The sequence below is a fragment of the Mauremys mutica genome, chromosome 6 (genome assembly GCF_020497125.1).
Source record: "Mauremys mutica isolate MM-2020 ecotype Southern chromosome 6, ASM2049712v1, whole genome shotgun sequence".
In the NCBI taxonomy this organism is placed as follows: domain Eukaryota; kingdom Metazoa; phylum Chordata; order Testudines; family Geoemydidae; genus Mauremys; species Mauremys mutica.
The window spans coordinates 21,717,685-21,737,008 of NC_059077.1; the positions used below are offsets into that span (position 1 = coordinate 21,717,685).

The 19,324-nt window shown below is 41.8% G+C and overlaps 1 protein-coding gene across 1 annotated transcript in view; it reads right to left on the reverse strand.

Moving 5' to 3' along the window:
* The window catches only part of PDZD2 (PDZ domain containing 2), a 188,858-nt gene extending 187,945 nt beyond the window's left edge, over window positions 1-913 (reverse strand). Inside the window, exon 1 of the mRNA XM_045021789.1 lies at window positions 435-913. Within this exon, the coding sequence (XP_044877724.1) occupies window positions 435-913 (479 nt within the window). The remainder of the gene's footprint in view (window positions 1-434) is intronic.
* Window positions 914-19,324: the final 18,411 nt, after the last annotated feature.

A 19,324-nucleotide genomic window follows, 5' to 3' on the forward strand; every position in this document is an offset into this window, starting at 1 on the left:
CCACGGGTCCAACTGCTGGGCCCCACCATGGCGTGGCTGCGGCTCCGCCTCCAGCCTCAGCTCTTGGCCACAGCTCTGTTTCCAGGTGAGGGTGGGGATGGGAATGGAGCTGTACCCAGCCACTGGCTACCAGCCCCCGCTGCAGCCTGGCTGTGGCTCTGCTCCTGCCCCCATTCCAGGTCCAAGACCCACCCCCCACTGTGGCCCCAGCCTCAATCCCTTTATCCTTGTCTGCCTCCCTACCCCACCCCCCCCAAGCCATGGCCCTGCTCCCAGCCCCAGCTTGGGGGGGGGCATGGACAGAGATAAGGGGGGACATGACCCTGAAAAGTTTGGGGACCACAGCTCTAGCAGATCAGTATTGAAGACAACCCATTGTGTTATGCAGCAACCCCAATGCACTGCAGATCTGCAGTAACTGCTTTGCCCCTTACCTTGCCCCACTGACATCCACGCCGACCATTAATTGTCCATTCAGGGAAAGAATCTCATCTCTCAGTCGCACTTTCCCACATTTCCCTGCCGGGCTATTTTTCTTTAAGTCCGTTACCCAGATACAGCCAACATCAAGCACTGGGCCTTTGTGCCCTTTCCTCTTTTTCCCTCCTCTCCGTTTCTCTCCATAGTCTCCAAAAGCAGGGATGTTCCCAAAGCTTAAGCCAAGAGCCTCATTTTTGCCCGTCTCCTTGGTAAGGTAGAGTGTGCAGATTTCCATGTCTAAAGTGCTGGGACCACTAGGCTGCAATTTGCTGTCATCCATGGAAAAATTTAGCTGTATGTACTCTCTCAGCTTCTGAATGGCAGATTGACACAGCCTCTGCTCTGGCCCTTCCACTTCCTCCCTCTGGCTGTTTTGCAGCCACTGATACAGGAGAGGGAGGAAGAGCATAGCGTTCTCTTGCGTGATGGGCATTATGGGCACCCAAGGATCCCATCATGTGAAGGATGGCTTTCTGGGTTCACTATGCGGGGCTTCACTGATCTTCCTTTCAGAATCACGGCATCCGTCAGCGTCACCCCCAGCCATGTTCAGAGAGAGAGAGCACACATGGGGAGCCACCACTCAGGTCCAGCTCTGTTGAACTGTTCAGTTTGGCAAAGGATAACAGGACGCTTTTATGAAAACACTGAAACAATTGCTGGGGCCGGCTCAGCAAGAGGAGGAAGGAAGTGTCAGTGAATTCTTGTTGGGCTACTCTTACAGCTGGCCAGCTACAAATTACACTGGAATCCAATGAGAATTCATTCCACAAGGAATGTTGTCAGTTCATCACCACAGCCACTCAACACCTGCTTGGCCTGCAAGATAAAAAAAGAAGCATTACGATCCTGGTCATCGTTCCAGCCAAAATGCTGCTCAGCTGCTATGCTCATTAGACACAAAAGAAAATTTCCTAATGTGTGTGTGTTTCATAGTCTATTTTGTTCTCCCTTTAATTTCTTAGCTACCAGCTTATGACATTCTGCTGGCTAAGAGTGCATGGTGTACAGTTATCTCCACAATCACCATTTTTATTATTCTCTTGTCTACCACTTGGGGGCACCACCTCTCCTTCTCAGGACGAGAATAAAAGGTCATTCTTACAACCTGACCTGCCAATGGAGATCCAGGCCCTATAAACAACAGCATACTCCCTGTCAGAACAAAAGACTAATGCAGCTGCTCAGAGGCAGTGGTAAATGCAGAGGACTCCTGGAGAATGGTTCAGAGCCACTGCAAACAAACAGCTTCCATAAATTTCAACAGGAGCTGTTCAGAGTCAGGGCTGGAGAACCAGACCCTTAGATTCTATCCCTGATTCAACCTGAGATGGCGAGTAATGTTAGGGATGTCACCTATGAACCTCTTTGTGCCTCAGTTTATCTGTCTATAAAATAGGTACAAGGTAATACTTATTTACCCACTACCCAGGGCTATTGTAAGACACAATAAATGGGCACAAATGATGCCTATAATCCTGTGGATCCCCAAATTAAAGATGCAAAACACTGTAATCATATACAACTTCCTCCACCAAGCTTTTCAAGTAGTGTTCAATGCCTCTCAGAGGCCAATGTAGAGTGAGTGATTATAGTGACTGCCACGCATAAAGCTGACATACAATGGTGTGACAGCATGGCCGGCCCTTATAAGCAGTAGTGCCTAGTGGTCAGCCCACCATCTGGCATGGCCCTTTAAGGATTTTCAAAGACCCAATAAACAAGAACCTAAAGAAGGATAGGGATAGAGAGATAAGCTGTGGCTGGGAGAAAGGCCCTGTTTCTTTAAAGGCCTGGCACCAGAAACCTGGCAGAGTGAGTGGAGCCAGACTCACTTTTCCCCCAGTCAGGGGATACACTGGGAGGAAGGGGCCAGCATAAAGGCTTCCTTCTCCCTCCCAGGGAGGGCAGACACTGAGAGAAGGCTGGCCTGCTGGACCTCCCAGTTTGGTGAGGGTGTTCAGCTGAAGGGAACTGGCAAAAGCTTTGCAGCTGACTATTCCAAGACAAGAGGCCTGAGACACAAACTCAGCCCAGAGAGAGGGCTGAAAGGGTGGACTCCTGCTTGAAGGAGACACTTATGACTGCTCTAAAGGTAAGAGACAGAGTGCTGCTTGCAGTATAGCCCGGCTGCTGCAGAGGAGGGCAGGGAGTGGTCTTTGAGAAAGCACCTTCATAGCTGGCTAAGGAGACACGGTGAGGAACCATAGATCCAGGCAGGGCTGGCAGAGTCCAGAGACCTGATGAAGATGTTGACAAGTGAGATGAAGTTAGAAGCAACTCAGGAATGTGGCGGAGGGATCAAAGAAACATGCCTTATCCACCCAAAACTGGGTCCCTGGGCTAGAACCTGGAGGAGAGTGTGAGCCTGCGTTCCCCAACCTAGTTGTCAGCCAGAACAAGAGGGGGTGCACAGGCATTAAAAGAATAAAAAAGGCCACAAACTAAAAGTTACAGATAAACATTGGGAGACGGGCTCGAAGGCCATTAGATTTTGAATTAACTATTTTGGGACTTTTCTGTATACTCTGGAAGGGGAATGGACTGACTAGTGACCTGGCTGGAGAACTAGACCACAGGAAACAACAGATCACTGTGCACCAGAACGGCTAAAGGGGGCACTACACTGAAAAACCCCCTGCATCATCACACCTGAACATGTGGCGGTGCCGTGGAGCTGAGTTTTCAGGATTAATTGACCATACGACTTTCAATAACGATAGACAAGGTCCAGATTAATTTTAGGTTCTACAGAAGGTTAGACTCATGGTTCCTCTGGCCTGAATCTATGAATTTCTAACGTTTGGTCTCATTTGGTTAGAGCTGACAGTGTTCTCAGGGGAGTGGGCAGCAGATGTTAATTTAGGCCACCATCCTGCAAATAGCTCAGCAGAATGGGGAAGCTATGAGGGTCTGCAGAAGAATAGGAGTCCACCCACATGGAGCTTATTGTAGGTTTGGGGCTGTGGATGGCACCAAGCAAGTCAAATGAAGGTACTGTATAATTAGCTATGTGATTAAAACAAACAAACAAACAACACAAACACACACACCCCTCTATACCCAACAAAGTCAGTGTCTGATGTATCAACTGAACACACCCAGCCTGGTGAGAACAGCAGTTACAATCAGCCCAATCTACACACTAGCAAAAATAGAAAGGTGACGAACTGGGTGGCAGATTTCTCTTTGGAAAAAGAAAGACCTCATCGAGAAAAATGGCAAACTGAGCTTTGAGCCAAAATGGAGTTTTACCCTGGATTTTGGGACCTCTTTGGGAGAACTTTTTTTTCCCATCATCACTCTATGTTTGCTTTTGTATGGAGTGCGTTCCCCAAACAGCTGGTTTTACTCTCTCATGGACACGACTTGTGCACAAAATGTCGTGGCTTATTTTTTTCTCCTCGCCCTGGCACGGCTGGGAAACGGGGAGCGCACACTGCACCCTGTAACAGGATAACAGCACTCCCCCGCCACTGTGCCTCATTAACCCCTAAGAGTCTGGCTGAGTCTCCGAGAATGCTTCTGGGGGCATTTGCTGCATGCCCACTTGTTCTGGCCTGTGGTTTAAACCCCCGACCTGGCTCTAACTAACCATATGCGGTTTGATAGGGATTTTTGTTGCATTTTTTTAAAAAAGCACAAAGTGAATTAGTTAAACTTCACAAGTTGGACTATCAGTGTCCCCCCGCCCCCTGTGCATGGGCACTGGGGGAAAGCCACCAAACTTCATACACTGTACACAGCATGGTATAAATTAGTCTCATTTTAACAGACGGGTTAAATGGGGCTGCTACCTGGATTAGAAGGCTGCATATTACTCTAGCATACAGCCCCAAACACCCTCCCTGAAGGAGCCCTAAAGCTGTACATCCAGCAAACCCACACAGATTAGTAATGAACAGAGCCTCTTCCTTTTCTCCAAAAATGAAGTTAATGAGTCAGATGCTCTGAGGTTTGGCTGGAAGCATTTCCATCACCACCGTCCCTGGTGGTTCTATGTGCGTATTTAATCCTAATTGGTTCCACAGATGGAGGCTGTTGTAAGAGAGACACAAATATCACTGCGTTTGCAGGTAAGGTCATGTCCCCTTCTCAGCCTGCACTGCTCACAATTTGTATACCCTGGTCCTCCAAGAACCTCCTCTCTCCACGCAACAGAGGCTGTGGGCCCTTTGTGCTGCTACCACTTCCACTCCCTGGAGATTTTTATGATGAGGTCTACTGCAAAAGCCGAGATCTAAGAGTGAATCTAGCCCACAGGTCCTGCAGCCACTGAGAGCCTGGTCTCCGCCATGTTCCACCTACAACTCTCACATTCAATTTTCCCTCCAAGACTGAGTTGACAGTGACACCTTTAGTAAGAACTCCCCATTGTGTGTGGGTATGTCTACACTTGGAGCTGGGGGTGTGATTCCCAGCTTGCGTAGAGCAGCATGGTAAAAATAGCATAGCCACAGTAGCATGGGCAACAAGTGGCAGCACAGGCTAAGGGGTTGAGTACAAACCCTCCTGGATTCAGTGCTACTAGCCTGTGCTGCCTCTCACCTCTGCCCATGCTACATGACGATTTATAGTGCCCTAGCTCTGGGTGAGTATGTCTAGGGGATGTGGGGATCACACCCCTAGTACCAAGTATAGACACACCCTAAGTTGAAGATGTTTTTCCCTTTGGCTAAAAGCTTCAGTTAAGGAGGCATTTAACTCAGTAGAGCTAACACACTTGTTTCTGTGGGTCTCCAGTCTTTTTTGCTCCAGAGGCTAATATGAGTTAATGGCACATGTGGTGATGACTAGTTTTTTAGTTGGATCTCTCAGACTAGCTGAGTGGTGGGCAGAATGGGCCCCGGAAGTGGGCGTATATGAGAGGAGAATAATACAACAATATTTCTTTAGATGCCCTGCGGCTTAGACTTTATCACAAGAGCCCCATTGCATATTTGGATATCCTGATTCCATACAGACTTCTGTTTCTTTTTCTGACAAATAGAGTTTTTCCTTCCGTGGGTGCCCTTTTCAAAAAGAACTACGTAAGGAGCACTCGAACCCCACTTCCTTGTGTGCAGAAAGAGAAATAATAAAGGTCATAAAAATGTCCCACTACTGGTTTTTAAAAGTTGATTTATGCGCATAACTCCGGCAGATACAATGTTTAGGGTTAGTATTCCTGCCACAACAAAGCCCAAACACCGGAAAAATGTACATACGGTTATTCCTTTTCACTCCTCCAGTGGTATCAGATTAGAATTGTTTTAGGTTATATCTTTTCAGCTATTTGTGATTTCTCCTGAAAATGAAAATAAAAAGAAATGTCTTTCCACTCTTCAGCCTTTGGGAGGGTGTGTGAATGCTGGTGAAACAAACCCATTACCAGTCAGATCTTCATTTATCCATTTTTTTTCCCATTCAAATTGAGTTTTCATTCCTTCTTTTAATTCCTGGTAGCATCTAACAGCAACCACATGACAATGAGAACAAAATAAATCAAAAATAGAGTCTAGCTATCAGAATTTTCGCTAATGGACATATTACTCCTGCAGGAATTCAGCATAGGAGAAATTCATAGGAGGGGGTGCCACCACAGGAAAGGTCCTATTGAAGTCATCAGCGAATCTCAGGTTAGGTCTCAGCATGAGTAATAAATTTGGACTAGGGAGGAAATGCATTGACACTAAAAGCTTCTGATTAACCACAAAAATTAGAGATAAAAGAGATCTATTAAGTCATCTAGGTCCCAATTCAATGAAACTGATGTGAGACTTTCCACTGACACTGGATCAAACTCCTAATCCAGCCCAATGGAGATACGTTCCCTACAATGCACTCTCCAGTGCTTATACCTGCCATACTTTACTTATGTTGACTAAGAATCAAAAGAAGTCAGATGTGTTCAAGCATCCAAACTTCCTTAATTAGCTACAATAATTGATAGGATTCTATAACATCCACTTAAGCAGGCTCAGAGGACCCAAAATTGTAACAGTTCAAACAGAGGTGCATAGAACTGGGCAGGCAGGTTAGAAAAATGCCCAATTGTGCAAGAACATTTGTACTTGAGAACTGGTCAAATGTCCTTTTGGAGTTTTCATGGAAAATACACCAGGCCAAGCACAAAGTGGCACCTGCATTTTGGTCTCTCTTAGATACTTATGTATTTATCCTCAACACCCCTGCAAGGTAGGAACATGCTATTACCCCCATTTTACAGTTCGGGAATTGAATCCATGTATTGTAAATTCCAGCCTAGCACCCTCAACACTAGATTATCCTTCTTCTTACACATATCACCAAGGCTTTGTCAACACTAGGATTTCAGCTGTCCCAGTGGTATAGACACAGTTAACTCTGGACCAGGGTAATTTCAAAACTGGGGAAAGCTGCACCAATTCCAATTAATAATAGAGCTGTCACATTTTCCAAAAATCTAATAGCACCTTTTTCTAATCACTTAATTTTGTAATAGAAGAACCTGCTCAGAAATCCTGGCCATTATGATCTTTCTGCAGGATGGAAGAGCTGTATTGATAGAAACTGACCTTTTCTCCCCATATGGAGCACGGTATCTGCAATTCTAAACTTGTTCAAAGGGCTATATGTCTATTACCTCTCTGTGCCTAGTAACCGTTTTTTCTTTTTTTAAATGCACTGCATGTAATGGATAATGGAGTACTGGTTTGAGACGGCAACACTGTGAACTTTAAAGATTTAGCACTCAGAAGAAGATTCTGACATCTCTTACACTGGTGTACATCTGGAGTAACATGACTTCACTTCATTGACTTAACCTACAGTTATTGTACATAGGTATAACCATGATTAGAATCTGGTCCTAGGTGTGCAGATTCCTAGAGACCTTCCCCCATGCAAAGTTTTAAAATATCATTGCATCACTATATGGGTAACAGCCAGCGTCTGTGTGCATGTAATATTTTACATATAGTGCCAAGCTTTTATTTTTAAGGGAAACTAAAGTTAGAATCTTGTCTATATTTAGACACAAATAAATGACCTCATTTTCAAGAGTGCTGAGCACCAACAGCTCTCGCTGGTCAACTAGCTACCTATAAAAAAATGTAATAAAGAGCTATCTAGATCTCCTCAATATCTGCAATGGTGTATTTCACATTTTAAAGCCATTACCAAAGTATTTCTGAAGCAAGAGTGCTTTGTTGCTTTGGGATGTCTACACTCCAGCTGGCAACATGCTTTCCACAGTGGGTAGACATACAGGCACTAGCTCTGCTCAAGCTAGTGTGCTAAAAATAGCCACGTAGCCGGAGGTAGCATGGGCAACAGTTCAAACTGGCTGCCCGAGTATGTCTCCAGGGGATCCAGGCAGGTTTGTATTCAAGCAGCTAGCCTATGCTGCTGCCCCCACTACACTGCCACCTCTAGTGCACTAGCTCAAGCAGAGCTAGCACGTCTGTTTGCCTGCATTGGGAAGCACACAGCCAGCTGCAATGTAGACATGCCCTAATCCCCTATAGGAATTTGCTGTTTACAGTAGTTCTTCCACAAAGGGACATTTAAAAAAATATAAATACTATAAAGCACATCTGCAAGTGCTTTTAAATGCTTCCACTTTTCATAAAACCTTCCTGTGGGAAAGACCTCAGACAATAGTTATTCATAAAACAAGAAAAGTCAATGAATGCAACATGTGAAGTTGGGTCTATATTGATTCAGAAGGTAAGAAAACCAGAATTACAGGCTAAAGCATATGAAGTTGTAATGCTTACATTCTAAGCTTAAAGGAGCAAATGCACTTACATTTGTAAAATGCATTTATGATACATACCAAGAAAAGGAAAACTTGCAGATTCAGCTCTGCAAATTGAATATACGTGGAAGCCTGATGTAATTTTATAGTGTTATTGGAAGGATCACAAAGAAAAACAAGCTGCATTCTATAATCACTAACCTCTGGAATCATTAAGCCTAAGAAAATTATTGCCAGATGTAACAAGATGGACTTCCACATAAATATTTCCAAAATCTATTAAGCTAATCACTTCCAATCTCATCTGATCATCACATAGCTAAAAGTAATTTATTAGCAACCTACTGCAAGTGTTCAAATGCAACTGTACCAAGCAGGAATTTTGAAAGACAATATTGTGAAGTAGATTTTACCTTAGTTTATAATCTCATCTCTATCAAATCTTACTTATTAGTCAGTTTATCTTTAAGTTCAAGTTGCATTTCCCTCTTAATTTGAGGATTTTCATGCTTTAAATTATATCTTTAGTTTCTTAAGAACAAGCCCTCGTTATGGCTATATGCAAATTTTATGCCACCCAGTAGGACCTCACTCATTCTTACTGATGTCTGGGGAAGGTGTTGGAGATGACTCAGCTATGTGAAACAGGGCCTGATGCCACAATGGCCCCACACAGCTAGCTCCCCCATGCGGCCTGGTTGACTGCAACAGGAGTCTATGTGGGTACAAACATCCACTACTTTTGAGCCAGTTGCACAATTGGGACCTTAGTAAGTGTGTGAATAAAGACAATAGATGAGATCCTTAGCTGGTGTAAAGCATTATAGTTACATTGAAGTCAATGGAGCTATGATGATTTACAGCAGCTGAGGATCACTGCCTCATAAAAATGTATTTTGCTATTTAGTTCTAGTCATATCCTACTTTACATTGTAGCAGTAAACTCAGAATGTATCTAGTCTGATCTCTTGGGTAACATTGCCCATAGAACCTCATCCGTAATGCCTGCATCAAGCCCTGTAGCTCATGGTTGAGCTAGACAGAGTACCTCACTTAAAAATAAATGTGCTGCAGTAAATTTTATAAACATAATGAGAGGCTTAGCAATACACAGCTTCACTACACTTCTGTGCTATTGAACCTTGGAAGGGCAGCACAGAAAATACATCTTTTCGAGGCAGCAGTTTATAAAGGGTGCAGTTTCTGCTTGTTACAATGGCCTCAACAAGACCTTTACCTCCTTTCCTTCCCGTTTAGAGGTGTATATTTCAGTAGGGTGAGAGTTAACACAATTAATGTAAGGGTCTGAATACAGGATGTTGACAGTTCACAGCACAATGATAAAAAGACTCAAGAAACAGAGAAGGTTTTACTTCTGTATTTGCTTGCAGCTAAATAAAACAAACCCCATTACGAGCATGCTGTGGAAATGCACAACACCTCTTGGAAACAAAATACCAACTGTACTGTACTGTACTGCAGAACTGTCTTCAAGTGTCTCAAAAATTTAAAAAACACCCCCCCTCCCTTTTCTGTTTGTTATGACTACATTAATTTTTGTTGTTGTTCAAACATCTGTACAACCTCAAGCTCATCAGGAAAGCATATGTGATAACAGAACATTCCTTGCCTGACCCTTCTGGCAAATCCAGGGCAACGTACACTCCTAGCTCCTGCTTTCTGAGGTTGGGAAACCTTTATGGTTTCTTCTGGAGTTTAAAAAAATAAAGGATGGTTCTCACATTCCAGCAATAGCTGGGTGGGGTATAATGTCATGGCCTTCGGTCCAATGCCTCTACACAGCTTTTTTTGGCTGGTGCAACATCTGTACGTGGCTTTAATAAAATAGGAGTGTAGAAGCTGAGTTTAGCTTATTGGAGTGTTAGCTTACACTTCTTTCTAGCAACATTTAACACTTTATTCCAGAATCGCAGGGATCCACCAGTGACAACTACAGTACCTGGTATTACTGCAGCTTTGGGGTTCTTACCTATTGGACGTTCGCTTGTGAGAGTGAAGACTTTATAAACACAGTGCCCCCTAGAACTTGCCCAAAACTTTTGGCAAAATCTCCTGTACTTCAGGAACTCCTCTTACCAACAGTCATGTTGGTCAGCTACATGTTATTTCACTGACAACCTTTTTATAGTCTGAGGCCGTAGTTTCTACTACAGATTGCCAGTCAATCCTTCTACTGTTGTAGTAGTTTCTAGAATTCCTTTAAAATGTGTGTGAATTAAACCCAAAATCTTTGAAAGAGGGGTTGTTGCTTTTTAAAAAAGGTCTATTAATCCTGACTCAGTACTCCTGCCATTCATGCTGCACACACAAAGGAGGGAATCCCATCTTCCTCAGCATCCCTCAGCCAAGGCCAAAGGAAGAGTCTTGAAAGTAAAGTCTGGCCTTTGGGTATTTTAAATATTCAGGATGCTGATTTGTGGTCTTATTGGAATGCATATGCATATAACTCTGTTCCCGGTATTGGGCTTACAGGCATGCTGTGTGAACTTCCCCATTTTAGAATCTATATATGTGTATAGGATAGTATATGATATTTCAAATGTGTAATGTAGGTCCTGTCTATGGGACACTGGAAAAGAAAATATGAAAGAGGCAGCAAGTTTCGTTCCCTCTCTGAGCCTTTCACAAGAGTTTTAAAAGAACTGGCTGGGGAGCTCACTGGACAATTAATGTTGATTTTCAATAAGTCTTGGAGCACTGGGGAAGTTCCAGAAGATTGGAAGGAAGCCAATGCTGTGCCAATTTTTTAATATAGTAAACAAGATGATCTGGTTAATTATAGATTTGTAAGCCTGACATCAGTCCCAGGCAAGATAATGGAGTGACTGTTATGGAACTCGATTAATAAAGAATTAAAGGAAGTTAATGTAATTAATGCAAATCAACATGGATTTATGGAAAATAGATCTGTCAAACTAACAATGTTTTTTTTGGCTAAGATTACAAGTTTGGTTGATAAGGTAATAGTGTTGACATAATAGATTTATGTAAAGTGTATGACTTGGTACCACAAGATATTTTGATTAAAAAAAACTAGAACAGTATAAAATTAACATGGCACACATCAAATGCATTAAAAACTGGCTAATAGTTAGGTCTCAAAATGTAACTGTAAATGGGGAATTGTTGAGTGGGTATGTTTCCAGGTGGGTCCCACAGGAATCAGTTCTAAGCCCTATATTAATTTAGCATTTTTATCAGTGACCTGGAAGAAAACATAAAATCATCAATGATAAAGTTTACAGATGACACAAAAATTGGGAGAGTGGTAAATAATGACAAGGACAGGTCACTGATTCAGAACGATCTGGATTGCTTTTTACACGGAGCCTAAGCAAACAATGTGAGTTTTAATACAGCTAAATGTAAATGTATACATCTGGGAACAAAGACTGTAGGTCATACATACAGGATGGGGGACTCTACCCTGGGAAGTAGTGACTCTGAAAAAGTTTTGGGGGTTGCGGTGGATAATCAGCTCAACATGACCTCCCTGGGGGACCCTGTGGCCAAAAGGGCTAATGCGATCCTTGGATGTGTAAAAAGGAATCTCAAGTAGAAGTAGAGAAGTTATTTTACCTCTTTATTTGGCACCGGTACAACCGGTGCTGGAATAGTGTCCCCCGTTCTGGTGCCCACAATTAAAAAAGGATGTTGATAAACTAGAGAGGGTCCAGAGAAGAGCCAGGGAAATGATTAAAGAATTAGAAAAATGCCTTATAGTAATAAGCTAAATACATTGAGCTCCTTGAGCTGAACTATGAGAGGATTTAGGGCTGACTTGCTTACAATGGATACGTATCTACATGGCAAACAAATATTTATTAATGGGCTCTTCAATCTAGCAGAAAAAGGTATAACACGATCCAATAGCTGGAAAATGAGGCTAGACAAATTCAGACTCAAAATAAGAAGCAAATTTTTAATGGTGAGAGTAATTAACCATTTGAACAATTTGGAAAGGGTCTTGGTAGATTCTCCATCGCTGACAATTTTAAAATCAAAATTGGATGTTTTTCTAAAAGCTATGCACTAGGAATTATTTGGGGGAAGTTCTATGGCCTAGCACAGGAGGTCAGACTTGGAATCTATGAATTCCCTGTAACAGGGTGAAATTAAACCAAGGGGATTTAAATCATTTGATTTTTAATATATTGCTTTAAAAATTTCTATTACTGAAACAGATTAAAATTTATCACAAACTACATTATAACTGCTTTTTTAAAAACAGAAATCAAACCCTGCTATAGGCAAACAACAAAATATTGAAATTAAAGCCTTTATCTTGTAGACAAGGCAGGTACATACTTTTACTTACACAAATAGCTCCACTGAAGTCAATAGACTGCTCATGTGCACCTTAAAGCTAAGCATGTGCATAAGGGTTGGTAGGATCAGAGAACAAAATTATTTTATCCAAAACTTTTCTCTTAGACATTTGGTTACCATTTATTCAATACTCAGACAAAGTACTTTCACGTGCAGAAAAGCCAGCCTACCCGTACAATTTTTTTGAATAAAGTTTGATCAAACCAGGCATGTTTATCAATAAGAGTACTCAGCAGTTTCAGTCAATCTAATAAAATCCCCTGAAACAACTTGGCGTGAGTGGTGTAAAGTGGCTGTCACTGCAGTAGGTAATACTCTTCTCAATAGAGAGATTTAATAATAACATTACTCCATAACGGTTCTCTAAACAAGAAAAGAACTTCAGAGTTGTAATGATTAACATTTTATTTCTGATGTTTACATGGCAGTGATTTATAAACCTGTTAAAATTTCCTAAATAAGTACTGATTTAAAAAACAAAACAAAACAAACAAAGAAAAACCACCTTTCTCCTTAGTGGCATAAATGTTTGTCACTTCCAAATTGCTTCAGTGTTAACAATGAAAAGTTACCTGGACTTTCAATACATTATCAAAGTTTCTGTTATATACTCTGGCCAAAAACACAAGCCAAAGTTAGGCTCCTAAATTTCTATTCAGGCTTGTAAGAGAGGAATTTTCTAGTCTCTTAGGGAGCACAAGTCCTTCTGACTTCAAACTGCAGACCCTGTTGGGGAGGTATAACCTGCTCAAAGGATTTCAGCTTTCTTGACTTGTGGAAGTTCAATACCTCAGAAAGTGGTGTTGGTTGCTAACATAGCGTGGGTTATTTACTTACCACTTTTGTGTTTGAATGTATTTTGTTTTCGCAATAAGGATGTTAATGAGGCCTTAGATTTGTCTTATTCAGCAGAGACGAGCATTTTAAGTGTGAAAGGTCTTAGTAAAAAAAAAAAAAAAACTATGTAAAACTCTGAAATTCTATTAACGATTATGAAGTTAGAGACAAGTCTAAAACACCCACTTTAGCCGTTTAAAGCTTAAAAAAGGAAGAAAGTGAAGAATCATAGATCATAGAATCATAGAACTAGCAACATATAAATATAAAACACTTATCATAATTTTTTTAATCCAACCTACCGTGTAGAGAGCCTTTCTACAGCAGATTTCTTCACTTCTTTTAGACCGCCTTAAATGTCAAGGCAATCCCAATCTGACCTACAGTTGCACTGTATCAATTTACTATGTGTTTTTCTCTCAGTCAAATACTACAATAAACTTCTGAATGCCAACAGCCCTGCTTTCATTAGCAGTCCTACAATAATCAGTGGACAGCTCTGAATAATGAATCGGAAGCCGTGGACCTAAGATTGTGCATGGGGCTAGTAACCTCATCACATAAAACAAATTACTACAGAAACGAACACCAGGACTCATATCGGCATGTAGCAGGCTCGAATAAGCAATCATCTTCATGTGAAGAATATGACAGGAGTTGGTCAAACCTGTAAGGATGTCCATGTCTTGAGAAGTCCCTTGTTCAATGCCAGATCAGTGATCAAAATCATGTTTTGGAAATATGAGAAAAATGTATGAAACTATTAAAACTTTAAATAATTGAAGAAATGGATAGATACCATCTTGTGATGTCCTTGGAATCAGTGAGTGCAAGAGGAATAGGTTTGAACAAACTACAATTTTTGAGAAACAAATAAGATGATCATTACTCCGGGAATCTGGATGACAGACAAAGCTGGCATAGCAATATTAATGTCAAATGACGCAGAACAGGCATTGACTGAATGGAAATCAGTCAGTGAAAGAATTACTAGAGCTCACTTTCAGACCAGATTTTTTAAACTAAGTCATACAATGCTACACACCAACCAACAAAAAGCCAGATGAGGAAAAAGATGCTTTTTATGATTTGTTACAGGATGTGCTCACACTAACCAAGGTTCCAAAACATGACACTGTAGCAACTACGGGTGATTTGAACATAAAGGTTTGAAATAAAATGACGTGTTGGATAAAGTCATGGGTAAGCGCAGCAGCGGTTTGGACATAAATCAGAATGGTGACTCATTAGTAGACATTTGCAGTGTGAACAACGTAGTGATAGGTGGAACAATATTCCCTCAAAGAAATCCATAACGCAACATGCAACTCCTCACTTGGTACTACAAAGAATCAGATAGATCACTTCTTCATTTAGAGAATTTCATAGCTCATTGGCAGACGTATGTGTGGAGAGAGGAGCAGATGTGGGCAGGGACCATAATCTTTTTGTCATTAAATTGGAGATCATGTTAAAAAGAATGAAGAAGGGCAAAGAAAGACCGTACATCAATAGCTCACAATTAAAAACCCAAATGCAAGAAGTACTTTTCAGTTTGAACTGAAGAACAAGTTCAGTGTTCTAATGGAGTTAACTGAAGAAAATCAAATCAATACTCTGTGGGGAAAAAAATCACTGAGAGTGCTATTTAGAAGTGCCAAGGCAGTCCTAATAACTAAATCGAAAAGGTAAGAATGGATTAGTGATGCTACCTGGGCAGCAGTGGAAAAGAGAAGTGTAAAGCAAAAAACTCATGAATGCTAAACAATGTGAAAAGATAAGCAAGTGGCAAGAAGAATACAGACTCAAGACAGAGAGGTAAAAAGGAGTGCTAGAAAAGATCTATATTGACAGAAAGTCAGGAGCTGAGGATGCTAGCTACAGAGGTGATTTTTACAACTTTGTATAAGACAAACAAATAGCTAACAGGAAACTAACAGTACTGGAGGCCCTACTAAAGATGTAAATGGAAAGATTCTTAGCACAGAAAAACAACAAAGGAAAAGATGGGATGAACACTGTCAGGCTGTTTTAAATAGATGAAACCCAAGCAAATTACTAGAAATATATGATGACCTACCAGCACAGCCTGATATTGTTTTAGGGCAACTATAATGGAAAAAGTTAGAAAAGCCATCAGTAAACTCAAAATCAGAAAGCAGCTGGAGAAGATATTACTGGGGAGATACTTAAAGCAAGTGACAAACCAGCTCTCCAGACTTTCCTTGTGATTTTGATTAGACTATGGAAAGAGGCAAAGAACCCAGCCCAGTGGAAGAGAGGCCTTATAGCAATATTGCAAAAGAAGTGTGATGTTAGCAACTGCAATAACTGGAGAAGAATCACAATATTCTCAGTGCCTAGGAAAATCATAGCCAACATCACCCAGGAACATATAAAAAGATAAATAGATTTCCAACTTAGAGAGGAGCAAGCAGGTTTTATACGACTGAGATCATGTGTAGACCATACTGTTGTTGTCAGACATATCATAGAACAAAGTGCCGAGTAGAAGCATCTCTTCCGATAACTTTTATAGATTTCCTGAGGACTTTTGACAGTGGATACAGAGACTGTCTCCAGAAATTTATGGCATATTCTGGAATACCAGCAAGAGTAATTAAAATAATCAAAGAGCTATATGATAATGCTGACTATGCAGTCAGAGATTATGTAACATCAGCCAATGGTTTGCGGAGACAACTGAAGTAAGGCAAAGGAATATTACGTCCCCACTACTGTTTGCACTAATCATTGACTGTATCACAAGGAAAGTAACAGCAGAAGGCAACCAAGGAATTTTATGGACAAATGATAAAATGCAAATGGATGACCTTTGTTTTTGCTAATGACATTGTCCTGCTCAGTCCAGCACATAGCTTTAATGGAAGAAAAGACCCAGCTTTTGGCAGACCCAGCAAAACAAGTTGTTTGTTCATCCGCAAAGGGAATACAAACTATATGGCTATCAATGTTCCAAAAGCGGCCATCACAGTAGATGGACAAACACTAGAAGAAGTAAGCCATTTTACTTATCTGGGGAGTGAGATGTGCAATGATGGTGACACCACATTAGATGTCAAGCAACGAATATCAAAAGCAGCAAACAATTTTCACAAAGTTGAAAGTTTTGGGAAAGTATCAAGATCGGCAGTGATACAAAAATATGTTTTTAACACCGGCATCATGTCTGTCCTCCTCCGTGAAGCAAAGTCATAGAAATCCATAAGAGCAATTTATAAGAAGTTCAACTCATTCCAAAGTAAATGCCTGCAGAAGATTTTCAGAGTTCACTAGAAAGAGTTTATTACAACATCAGAAATTCTAAGTAGAGCAAACCAATAAAAAGCACGACATATGGCAAGATGACGACTATGGACACATTTAGGACATGCTTTAAGGATGCCACCAACACAACATCCACATCAAGAGATTACATCGATACCATCTGGAAGGAGAAAAAGAGGACAACATAGAGAAATATTACACAGAATAGAGAAAGAACCTAAATTCATCAACGTGACACTTGAAAGCCTGAACAGACCAGCACAAGACCAAAACAAATGGCAGGAACTGGTGGATGTTCTATGCACCTGGATGTGGGAGGATAAAGAAAGAAGAATAAACAGTGCATTAAAGAATAAGGAGTGGTTAGGTTATGGAATGTGCCTTCAAGGAAATATTCTACCCCTTACAGTAACTGGAGGCCAAATCCATTCCGCTGCATCAGGGCAGCTTGAGTTGATTATTCCTAAAACACTTCTAATAGATAGGTGTCTAGACTAGGCTTGAACATCCAGTCCTGGCACTTCCACAGCCTTCTCTGACAGATTCTTCTTCTAACTGTTCTTAGAGTTAACATTCTTCCTAATACGTAGCCTAAATATTCCCTAGTGCAGCTCGAATCAGAATAGCTGATCCCTGTTCTCTTTATAATATTCCTCGTGTGTTCTCTACACACCCTCTCAGGCTCGTTTTCTCTAGAATGAGCATACCCAGCTCCCTTAACCTTTTCTCGGGTGTCTTGTTTTCCAAAGAATGGCTTGTTTTCATCAGAATGGCTGTTCTTCACTGAACTCTCCCAAACCTGTCTACAGCTTTTCTGGAGGTGAAATGTCCATCACTGAACACAGGACCCCAACACAGGCTAATTCTGTCCATCATTTTTTGGGGGGGGCACGCCTCGGACACACACACACACACACACTCACACACTCCTATCCGCAATATATCTAGGTACTGGCATGAAAAGTCTAACCTGTGCCAGATGGCTCAGAATAAATAACCCACTTGTTTTGGCTGGAATGATGAACACACACCAAATGATCAATATTGCAATTCATAAGTAAGCAAGTCATCTAGGGCTGGATGGCTGAGGGGCAGATGAAAGGCTATTATTACACAATAACTCCCCGGAGGTGAACAGTGACACAGCACTTGGCAGGGCCAGGTTTTTCAGAGATTTTTTCAGGTAACTGCATTTTCAGTTCCACTGCAGTGGTTTGTACAAATCTCTTTCCCAGTCTGCTTTACAAACTACTTACAACTGTTACTGGATCAGCCATTGTAACACAAAATATTATCAAATTTATACACAGGCTTCTTAAAATTTAAAAAACTGTTCTGTATGGTAGAAGGGAGCTCACACCTAACTAAACTGTTCGGCACTGAAATCAAATGAGAGTCCTATTGGCTCTGGAATAGGCTTTGAGAATCCCTCACACACACCCATCTCTGATTCAGCATACCCTCCTCTCACTCCCTAATTAGCCCCATATCACCACCACGATCCTTGTTTATTGTTAGGATTTCTTATTACTAAGGCCCTATGTAAATCAATATTTCACAAACGGTACAAAACAGTGAAATTCATTCCATCCTTCAAATTGACTAATTCTTCCTGTGCATATTCTGTGAAATTCAATACTTCCTCATTTATGCTGTTGTGAATTTTCTTTAAAAAAAAAAATCTGATTTGCACAGGAACCTATTTATAGGACACCTTCACCATTGCTTGTCAAGTCAGCATGTGGGACCCTTGGGATTTTTTTTCCTTAGGCCAGATCTACACTAGCAACTTACGTTGGTATAAGTATGTCACACATCCCTAAACAACACCGTTATACTGACCTAACCCTTGGAGTAGACAGCTCTATGTCAATGGGTTTCTCCCATCAACATAGCTACTGCCTCTTGAGGAGGTGGAGTACCTACACAGATGGAAGCAGCTCTCCCGTCAGCATCGGTAGTATCTTCACTAAGCAAAACAGCGCTGTAAGTGTAGACAAAGCCCTAAGCCACAAGGATGGTAGTCTACATATAACATATAGCAAAGCTATTGGTGAGCAGGAAGAGCTGAAAAAGGCTTGGAAGCCAGGTCCTGCCATATGGAAGGCCATGGATTCATGGGGTTCCCTGGTAGCATCTTGGGCTGGCCACTCCTCCTCCTAGATATGGTGTGCCGCCTGCCCTGCATCCAAAAGGGGAGAACACAGTGAAATATCAGCCACTCAGGAACCACAGATCTGTCCTCCCTTTCTGTCCTTTGAGACCTCAGGGGGAGAATCTGGCCCCCTGGGGAACAGCCCAAGGGTTTTAGCCTGGTCTTCTGTATGGCAGGGCAGACAATACCAGTGAGGCCGCCCACAGAAGAGTAGTTACTTACTTTAACTGGAGGTTCTTCAAGATGTGTGTAGTCCCTATTTGGGGAGAAGCCAGGTCAACGTGCGACTTCTCACCTGGCCCAACTCAGGGAGGCAACGCTGCATTTAGGAGCAGTCCCTGTCAGGGAGCTATCCTTTAGCCTATGTCTATGCTTCTTATGCCCTTGGTGACGCTTTGGCAGCTGCAGCAGTACCGAGAGTTCCGGTACTCAGGAGGAAGACGGAAGGGTGTTCACTGGTGGTGATAGGCAGAATCGCCAGTACCAGATCTCAC